This window comes from Vigna unguiculata, chromosome 3, assembly GCF_037176805.1.
Source record: "Vigna unguiculata cultivar grain cowpea cultivar isolate G323 ecotype 2 chromosome 3, ASM3717680v1, whole genome shotgun sequence".
NCBI classification, from domain to species: Eukaryota; Viridiplantae; Streptophyta; class Magnoliopsida; order Fabales; family Fabaceae; genus Vigna; species Vigna unguiculata.
Window position 1 is genome coordinate 62,505,981 of NC_140794.1, and position 11,073 is coordinate 62,517,053.

The following is an 11,073-nucleotide window of genomic DNA, read 5'->3' on the forward strand; positions in this document are numbered from 1 at the left end:
TTGATATTGAAAAAGAGAAGGAAATTCATTCAAACCAACACCCAAAGAATCATTCATAAGCTATATAAATCCTTTATCATGCAACGAATATACACCCAAAGAATCATGGATAAGCTATCAGGGAAATCAACATGACCCATTATATCTACTACACTATACGTAAATAATTGATAAGAATCAAGTATTGGGTTTAATATTGGAAGGACCTCTGGTGGAACCTTTGTCATCCAAAAGTGTCTGAACCCTCTTGTTCTGGCAGTATTGCCTATCGAAATGTTTCACCTGGCACACCATTAACATACCCAATTTAGAAAAGCATCGATTTTTACCAATACAGAATCAGAATTGACAAAGAAGGTATGTTACCCAGGAAGATCGACACTGTTTGACGTATTCATTCCTGCATTGTTTGCATTCTAGGGGATATAGCAACCCAACAGATGCAATCTCTGTGGGGTTCTTGTCAGATTCCTTTTTTAAGCAGGCATAGAAAGCATCACGAGCCTTGTTCAAAAACACAAACAATTCAACAAGCATGCGAGAGAAAACAAAATTGCAGAAACCCATTTGCATGAAAAGAAAAAAAAAAAAAAAAAAAAAAAAAAAGAGACCTTGTAACAAGCTTCCCTCGCTTCGGTGAGAACATCAGTGTGGATTTTGTCAGATTTTGCTGCAGCATAAGTCATGTTATCAGAATGAATCAAGATATCTAAACTTGCCCTGCAGTCACAAACAAAACATTTATGGACTTGCCCAAACTGGGCTGGGCTTTATCTGAAATAATATAGCCCAAAATCTAATGGATCGTGGATTAGGATCTGGTACAAAAGAGAATTACTTTTTTCACCCCATTGTTTCCTCCCACACTTTCCTCAGTTGTATAAAAGATAAAAGCATAGGGACAAAAAAAGAAATTGTTCGTTTTAATTGAAGTGCATGGGATACAGACTCTGTAGTCTAAACCTTACGGTGGTGACATGGCGTTTCTAATAAAAAAATCTCTCTTTCCAAAAGATGGTTTTGGACAATTTGAACAAAAATATTTTACATTAAAAAACATTAAATTGAACAATAGAAGATTTTAAAGTTTTTCATCGGTTTAGAATTAGATTAGAAAAATGGCAATTTGAACCATGATGTATACATTATTAAAATATTTTTACTTTTATTGATTAATTAAATGAGTGGGTTGAAAAAGCTTTAATTCGTATAGTTTCATACAAAATTAGGGTCAATAAGATGGGTTTAAGAATCCAATTAATTTTTAAAATTGTATAAGTTCTTTAAATATTTTAAATTGCAAATTGATCTCCGAATATGTTACGTTAATTATAAATTGATTTTTTATTATTTATATATTAATTATAAAATTAGGATCTAACCTAATTTGTCTCATAGAGTCAACGAACTTAATGTTGTTCATTCGATTATTGGTCAACTTTGTTTGAATTTGATCTTCACACCTTATTCAACATGAAGTTAATTTAACTCAATTCAAAGTAAGTATGAAACAACTGGACGTAGATCCAATTCAGCTTAGTCTCACATAAGTCCAATTCAACTCACCAAAATTAAAGTTAAAATTTAATTTATATTTTATTAAATTAAATTAAATTTATATGTTATTAAATTAATTTTAATAAAAATAAAATTTAAATTTAAATTTTATTTTATATTTTTTTTAAATATCTGAGTAATAGATGGATTCTTTTGTTGTGGATCGAATGAGAGTAGACCCTATCCATATTCGACTCGATCTGTTGTCATTCCTATTCTAACCAAAATGTAATTTGTATCAGTCTACCTTGTCCACTCAAAACTATACTGCTAAATTGAATCGGACTTGAACCTCATCTCATTAAGACTTGTCTCATTTTATGACTTAATCTTAATTTAATGTATGTTAATCAAGACCAACTTGAAATGATGTTTGTGAGATCTAACTTTACCTAAGTTTCACTCGATTTTAATTATATTGTATTTGAGTTTGTATTTAGTAAATATCTTTACGTTCATAAAGATTTTTTTAGGTATTTTTTCTATTTTCAATTTTAAATATTTTATTTAACGTGAAGAAAATTCATTCAAGCGGGTATCGGTATCAGTAGTAAGAACACAAAAGTAGAAACCACAGACATGTATCACAAGGAATATACATCCAAACAATCATGCATAAGCCATCAGGGAAATCAACATGACCCATTATCACTGATAATCAAGTATAGGGTTTAAAAATGTAAGGACCTGTCATGTGATCGAAAAGTGTCTGAACCCTCGTGTTCCTGCAGTATTGCCTATCGAAATGTTTGACCTGGCACACCATTAACATACCCAATTTAGAAAAGCATCCATTTTTACCAATACAAAATCAGAATTGAAGGAGGTACTATGTTACCCAGGAAAATCGACACCGATTCACGTATTCATTCCTGCATTGTTTGCATTCTAGGGGATATAGCAGCCCAACATATGCAATCTCTGTGAGGTTCTTGTTAGATTCCTTTTTCAAGCACGCATAGAAAGCACCACGAGCCTTGTTCAAAAACACAAAGGATTCAACAAGCGTGCCAGAGAGAAAAAGAAAATTGCAGAAACAACCCATTTGCATGAAAAGGAAAAAAAAAAAAAAAACGAGACCTTGTAACAAGTTTCTCTCGCTTTGGTGAGAACATCAGTGTGAATTTTGTTAGAATCTGCTGCAGCATAAGCCATGCTATGAAAACGAGTCACGATATCTAAACCTGCGTTACATTCACAAACACCAACATTTATAACATTTTTGGACTCGCCAAAACTGGGCTGGGCTTTATTAGAAATATGTAGCCCAAAACCTAATGGATCGTGGATCATGAACCGGTACATTGACTAAGAGAATTACTTTTTCCACTCCCATTGTTTCCTCCCACACCTTCCTCGACTGTTTAAAAGATAAAAGTGCCTCGGTCCCTTGGTGTGCCTTCGTCCATGTGTTAATCGTTTTTATAATTGTTTTCCATCTATATTTCAATGGTGTACTTTGGACTGTGTAATTTAAAAGATACTTTCATACTCTGCATATTTAAAAAGTTCTTTTTATGAAAAATATAACTTGTGAATTATGTACCTAGAAATTTTTTTGTATAAAAATAATTTTTTCATTGTACAATTTGAAGAAAAACAAAATACAAAAGATAACTTTTTAAAATGTGCAATTCGGAAGTTACTTTAATAGGAAGTCTATTTTATATATATAAAAAATTCAAATTGTGTAATTCGTAAATATTGACTATTTTTATGAATCGCTTTTTCTAATTTCTTTGCACGATGAGAAATTTCTGAGTAATAAAATTCATAAAAACTTTAAATCAGAGGGCAAATTAGAAAGTTTAACATTTATGTGGGTGCAAAAGGAAATTACTCTTCTTGAGTGCATGGGATAAGACTCTGTAGTCTAAACTTGAGGGTGGTGACATGGCGTTTCTAATAAGAAAATCTCATTTTCTTCTATATGGGTTGCCACCATACTTCAAAAAAAAAAAAAAAAAAAAAACAAAAACAAAAAAACTCTCATTTATCCTGTTCCAATAAATTATCTATAGTAGCGATTCCTTATCAAAGTAGTTTTGAAACTTTCTTTTTTTTTTTTTTTGGAAAAAATCGAGACCCTGAATCCTCTTCACTAATCAAGAATTTCAAAAACCTCTTCTTTAACTCCAACAATAAAGAACTTTTAGATTTTTTAGAAACTCATACTTTTACATTTTTTAAATTTTTAATTAATATGTTTTAAGAAAATTTAAGGTACGAATTTATTTGTGAATTTGTGTCTCTAAATTAAGAAAATAGGAATATGACATAAAATCTCATCAAAACTTAGACTTTTTTTTTTCATGTATCTTTACGTTGTTATGTGATTTGTTTCATATTAGATTTAATAATTACGTTCAAATTCTAAATAACATGATTTCAAACATGTATTTCATATAAATTTTACATAAATTTTAAAGTTAATTTAAAAATATTTTTATAAATATTTAATAAAAATGTTAATTTTAATAAAAATGTCAATATAAGATTTACAAAAAAATAAATTGAGTATTAATTTAAGGAAGAACAATATTATTTTATTTTTACAAATATTTGAACTAAAAGGAAACTAAAAAAAATATAAGACTAAATTGAGACCATGTTCATGTATCATTGTCACATTACACTAGTCCCATCATACTGATTGTGTTAGTGACACAATTATAAAGTAACATGTGAAAAAAAATTCAAAAAAGTTTTAAATTGGCACATACTACGAACTTTATCATCATTTGTACAAAATTAACTGCAAGAATAAAATTGAATTACTTTTAAAAAAATTAAAACTAAATTAAATCAAACTAAAAAAATGAGGATCAAATCGGAAAAAAAAAAATGTGAGATCAACTCAACACTTCTTAACTTCACAATAGTCTAAACTTAAATATGAAGTTATTATAGTCACAATTTTTCTAGACACACAACTTCACTCCACCACATTTACTCTATAATGTATAAATATATATATATATATATATATATATATATATATATATATATATATATATATATATATATATATATATATATATTACTATTTTGTTGTATATTTTAATTATTTATATGGATTGTAGCAGGAGATATATATGGGCACACAGAATGAATAAATTCATATACTTATCTCTTAAAATATGACAGTTTAATTGAAAATGGAATGTGGGAGTTGACTTGGTAGCAGACATATATGTTGGTAACTTTTTGTGTCTTCCATTTCTAAGTGGCATTGAGCCCTCTGGATATCCACTGTCACATGCAAACAATTAAGAATTATCCAAAATAAAACAACAAAGACCTCATTATTTTAGACTTAATGTACTTTGATAATCTCTGTCATCTCGACAGTGTGTGAACATAATCCCCTTATGGAAAATTAGCAGGTTTATTGCAGATATCAATTTGTGATTATAAATTAGCAATATGTATCAGTATCATTATCAAATGCTTTTGTTTTGATTTCAAATTTAATCTATACATATGGTCTTTTTAATTCAATTTAGATATATGTGGGGATTAAATAAAATCAAGACAATTATTGGCATGTGGTAGTATCCTGTCACTTAATATTAATAGTGTTAAGTGTATATCATAACAGAGACTGAGACCTGATACGTGGTAAAAAAAAATTTTTAAAAAATTTTAAAAATATTAAAATGAAGAAAAATTAGAGATTGACACATGACACGTCATTAACAATGTTAATTTTTTTTTAAATGAACATAATTAATGTACTTTTTCAAAAGTTTGGACGTAATTCACATCTTTTTAAAAACGGGTACTAAATTGATACATTCCGAGTACCATCTGACTAATTAAACCTATAAATAACTTTGAATTGAACTAATATCGAATTGGCAATTAATTAAAATTAACTGATTTTATTATAAAAGTAGGGCCTATCAAGAGATTTTAGAGAAATATTATACTATCAATACATGAGTTCAATTTATATAAAAATTTAATATCATTTTCAAAATCTTACAAAAATGAGTTTATGGATATTTTAATTTATGAGATATATTTTTTTTTAATTTATACTTATTATAGAATTTAGACTTACACATAAATTCACAACCATAATTTATTTTCATGATTTATTTTTAGAGACACTCAAATATATGTTCGTATATATTGGTTGTGGAATTTTTTAGACAAAGAGAGATGGAAGCAATAAGACCAATAATTTTTTCTGTTAAATTATTTTTTTAGTTATTATTTTTGTCAAGTTGTGTAAAGTTGGTTTTCTAGTTTTTGTTTATTTCAATTTGGTATTCGTTTTTTTAAAAGTGATTTAATTTGGTTTTTTTAAAAGTGATTCAACATTGTTAGTTTGATCAAACAGTGTTGAAGTCAACATTCATTTTGTGGTTTTTTTGATTTTATTTTTATTTTTTTGTATTTTACACATGTCACTTCATAGTTGTGTCGTGTATCAAAATGATTCAATTTAGTTCCTATATTTTTTTTTTTAATTTAGTCCCCATTTTTTTACAAATGAAGCAATATTGTCCCTCTCTAAATTGAGACTCAATTTACTTTTTTATAAATCTTATGCTGATATTTTTACTAAAACTAACATTTTTTTTTAAATATTTGTAGAAATATTTTTAAACAAACTTTTTATTTTTAGTTTTATAATTAAACAAAGTTAAACATCAAACCTAATTTTAATAATTAACCATTTTGTCATCATATATAGAGGTATCAAGTGTACCATGTACTACAAATTTAGTGAAGATTAAAAATCAAATAACTTGTTACACATAAGTTTAAGAACTAAATTTCAACTTCAAAACAAAACCAAATTTAATGATTCGTATAGAATTTAAAGTGAATTTAAAAATATTTCTAAAAATAGTTAATAAAAATATTAATTTTAATAAGAATATCATCATAAAAATTATACAAAAAGTAATTTGAGTCTCAATTTAAGGAGGACAATATTGCTTCATTTTTAAAAAAAAATTAGGACTAAATTTAAACTAAAAACAAATATAGAAATCAAATTGAATCATTTTAACATGTGGCATGATTGTGAAGTGACATGTGTAAAAAAAATCTAAAAAATCACAAATTGACACGTGTCATTGACTTTAACACCATTTCATCAAAATTGACGACAATAACCAAATTAAATCATTTTTAAAAAATTGAAGACCAAATTGAAAAAAAAAAACTATAGCATCAATTTGACACTACATGATAAAAACAAGGACCAATAATTTAACTTTTTTTAGAAAGAATAATAATAACTTTTTTGTTTTGTAATACAATGTACCTAGATATCTCTCTAGTTCTTGTCCACCACATGCATTCTGAAATAGGGTTTGTTTGGTTTTCCTTTGATTTAGAGGATGTCTGCCACATTGGAGCCTCAATCAAATAGGTCAAAGACTCTATGCTTGGATTCCAATTGAAGACCAAAGTGAAGTGGTGCACTACATAAATCAACAAATTTGTCAATGGACTAAGTTAATATTATAAAGTAAATAATGTAAGTTGCATTTGTTGTTGGATTTCATTGCTCACCCAAAACATTGTCCAATGTCTATTCATACTCCATATTCCAATCACAAGTTGCTATAGTGGGTTGACTTTTTCCTTTCCACTACCTTAAAATAAGGTTGGAATAGGTTGACTCTTTCAAAACATCCACTATTTTTTTATGAGGGATTCACATGCATCATCAATAATCAAAATAAGAAGAAGAAAGTTTAAATTAGATTTTTCTGTATCTATTTTAATTTATTATTTACTAACTTATTTTATTTTCAATTTTATCTACATTTTGTTCCTTTTCTTTCTTATTTTTTACTTAATTAAACATGATGATACAATAAATATGTTAGGCACAAGGATTTCATTAAGATGTGTTATGGAAACTAGATGAGGCTTATAAATTTTTGGAAACTAGACTAACTAAATGTGTTTATTTTACGGTGATTATAGCAAAATTAAGGATAAAAAGATGAACAAGGTATATTTAAGTCTTATTTTAATGAGTACAAACTCTTTTTATTGCTTTTAATTATTATTATTATTATTACTACTATTATATAAAAAGAAACTTTTGGTCAAAGCCTTCATATTTTTATAATAATTCTAAAATGTAACCCAGACTTTTATAAGAAAAATATTGAGTTAATATATATATATATATATATATATATATATATATATATGTAAATATTTAGAATAATTTGATTCCTCATTAACATTACGACAAATTAACTTGTTCTCAAATAAAATTTTCTAAACTTTATTTATACAAATAATCTTATTCACTGTTCACGTATATAATTCAACCTTTGAGACAAATTTTAACTGATAAATATTGAACTTTTTACTGGAAAAAAATATATAAAATCATTGTTCACAGAAGGATAATATTATAACCCCAACTAATTAACCTTTTTAAAATTAAATATTTTTGTAGTGCTAGAGTTTGGTTCTCACAAGTCTCTCAAGGCTTATATATATTAAAAAAAAACAACAAAGAACTTTCCTTATAATTTTCTACTCTCCTAAAATTAACTCACGTTAAAAAGAGTTTAAACGTCAAATTATTTCTTTATTAATTTGTTCCTTATCTCGTAAAAAAGTATTTATTTTGTTGTAATAAGAAGTAATATTCATGTAAGCAAGAAGTGATCTAATGATGAAAAAAAAAAACACTCATATTCTCAAATTTAGAAGATGATAAAAATATATTTAAAATTGAAAACAATAACACTTGTAAAATCTCTTTGACTATAATAAAACCTTTTAAAAAAAGTTAAAAGATAATTGAACATAGTTCAATTTAAGTAAAATAGTATAATGAAGATTGTTAGTTCTGTTATATGTTTATATTTGCATTTTCATAAGGGTTACAATGTGGGTCAGACCAACTCGTTTAGATCCGGCCTGCACTTAGTATGTAGATGCAGGCTCAAAAGTATGTCCTGTTTCATATAGGTTTTAGCTCGCGGGCCCATGTCTCGACCCTTTTTTTTTATAGATTTTTTATGGTAAAGTTTTCAATGTTTAACAAATTAAAAATTATTCATAAAATTAAGCAAAGATCTTGGAAAGTTGAATGATAAATTGACAAACCAACATTTTTATCATATCCATATTTGTATTTTGACATGCACAATGAATTATTTAAATTTTAGCACATTCAGAAATACATAACATTTATCTTTTCCACTCATACAAGAATTTGGAACGTCCATGCAGAAGTCCAAAATGAAAGTAATTAACATAGACAAGTGCACGTTTTTTGTTTATACGAGTTGCGAGCCAGCCCACTCCACCCCACATCTTGCTTGTATAGGCTACGACTTATGCGGGTCAAGCTTTTGCTGGCCAGCTAACTCAATATCTCGGCTTGTCTCACGTTTTTTCGACGGACTTGCGGGTTGGTCTGTCAAGCCAAACCCACGTTTTACATAAGTTTCACAAACTTTTGCTAACTTGTTGATACTAGCATCAAACCATTTACTCATTCATATTCACTTCTAGAACTTATGTTATCATTACAAGAAAAATCATTAAATAATAATTAATTCTAAAGAAAAAAGTAATTAATGACTAATTTATATATTAATTTATAAAAAAATTATTGGTATCCAAATATTATGAATAGAAAATATGGCTGGTTGACTATTAGTATCTAAATTGATTTATAATGTTAGCTACTTTAGGAGTTTGGATTCTCTATTGATTTTTCTTTGTTGTTCCCCTGTTGTGCTTTCAAATTACACTTATGATCATTAATTTTAAAATATATTAAAATTATCTCTAAAATATTAAAACAGTGTGTTTTAAATGTTAGACAAAGAATAACACAAAAAAATTCAGCAGAAAAACTAGACTCCTACTTTAGTTACTAAGGATGAATTAATGTATAAATTATAATTATGTTTTTCTTCACATATGCTTTTGTGTATAAATATTTTATTGATATTGATATTAATTTTAAAATGAATATAATCAATGTTGTGTATATTTTATTGAATTTTATCTTAATATTAAAGTCATAGCCAATTATAATTTCCATCTAATCATTTATGTGAACGATATTTTAATATTACGTTAATTTTAAATTCATAAAAGTAATTACGAACTTTTTCAATATTGTTATTATAATAACGATGAAAAATAATTAAAAAGAATAAATAAAATTAGTTTTCTTATTTTTCATTACACTATCGAAATAGAGCATTAAAGCGAGTAGCACTTTGTGATTTGGACATTGGTGAAGAATGTAGACTATGAGGTTTTTGAAGTTGGTAGCTCATTATTGCACTATGCAAGTTGAAGTTCGCTTCTTTATTGTTTCTCTGTGCGCTGTTAATTAATTTGTCGCTGACTTTGACCCCATCACATTTCATCAACCAAAACCTAAATTCATGCACTTCAACCATCATTAATCAAAACAATCATAATTAACACACCAAATTACTCTACTTTACAATTCAATCATTTATTTTATCTTTCTTAATCAAATTGCTCTTACCATATATTGAATATATGCTTTTCAGATAAAAGGACTGAGATTCTCATAAGCAAATTTCATAATTTCAATAATTTGTTGTTGAGTTCTAAGACTATCAACGAGAGATTTAGCTTGGAAGATTTTATGACGTTCAAATCTTTAAATTTTAAAGAATTATAGAATATATTAATAAAATAATTGAATTCATGAGCATGTTGTATTTATAATTATAAATAAATATGTACAACAGATTATATTAATTGAGATATTTTCAAAAATAATTAATTATCATATAATTACTATCAATTTATTCATGTTGGTTGATAATAAAGTATCTCAAAAAATATAATTAATTCTAAATGTATTGAGATCCTCTCGGAATTTTAATATTTGGGATTGAGTATCCGAATATTTCGAACTGGCTATAAATATTTCAGACCGAGTAAATACATAAATAAATAAATAATAATTTTAACCGTTTGTTTAGAAATACAAAACAAGAATAAAATGCAAGAAATTCTTTTTATACTTATTCATAAATAAAGATGTGAAAAAATTCATGTGTTTTTATATTTTCTTTTTCTAACCAAGCAATTTTACTTTTTATTCTACTTTATCTATTTTTTTTCCTTCTTTTTTTCTTCATATTTAAAGTAGCAAAGACAATTGTGATTAAGTGGACAATAATCATTGAATGATATATAAGGGTCAACCCAATTGTAGTCATATCAAGGATAATAATATTTTGACAAATTTTCTTTTATAATCTGAGGTGATATCTTTTAAGTGGTTTTGAAATATAGAAAAAAATAAGATTCAAAGTTCATTGAGTGACATTGTAAAGATCAACTACCATGCATATGAGATCTTGTCCGCTGGAGTATGTATTCTGTCACGATCTTGGTCTCGCCTTTAAAAGATGCCTCACAATATAAAAGGAAAAAAGATATTTATATCATCATAGACCTCAACTTCTAAACGATGTAATACCATGTGAACTATTGAGAAATACTTCATATATCATTTTC

The 11,073-nt window shown here is 26.7% G+C and overlaps 1 protein-coding gene across 2 annotated transcripts; it reads right to left on the bottom strand.

Annotated features, from left to right (window-relative positions):
- On the bottom strand, nt 1-2,533 carry LOC114177367 (Cytochrome c oxidase, subunit Vib family protein). Of its 2 annotated transcripts, XM_028062676.2 has the most exons (5): nt 2,396-2,533; nt 2,245-2,311; nt 612-670; nt 367-504; nt 1-282 (listed from the first exon to the last, which is right to left on the bottom strand). In XM_028062676.2, exons 2-5 carry the CDS (start codon nt 2,249-2,251, stop codon nt 178-180), a joined length of 309 nt encoding a protein of 102 aa, XP_027918477.2. In that variant the 5' UTR covers nt 2,252-2,311; nt 2,396-2,533; the 3' UTR covers nt 1-177. The 2 variants fall into 2 exon arrangements, with proteins under 2 accessions (XP_027918477.2, XP_085526352.1); XM_085670226.1 differs by lacking the exons at nt 2,245-2,311; nt 2,396-2,533 and having other exon boundaries at nt 612-720.
- Between the last annotated feature and the right edge of the window lie 8,540 nt (nt 2,534-11,073).

Excerpts from the sequence above, each read along its gene's own strand:
- LOC114177367 (XM_085670226.1), bottom strand. The coding sequence starts at position 686 with ATGACTTATGCTGCAGCAAAATCTGACAAAATCCACACTGATGTTCTC. Across the intron at positions 505-611 it reads CGAGGGAAGCTTGTTACAAG|GCTCGTGATGCTTTCTATGC; the intron begins GTCTCTTTTTTT and ends TTTTTGAACAAG. Across the intron at positions 283-366 it reads AACAGTGTCGATCTTCCTGG|GTGAAACATTTCGATAGGCA; the intron begins GTAACATACCTT and ends ATGGTGTGCCAG.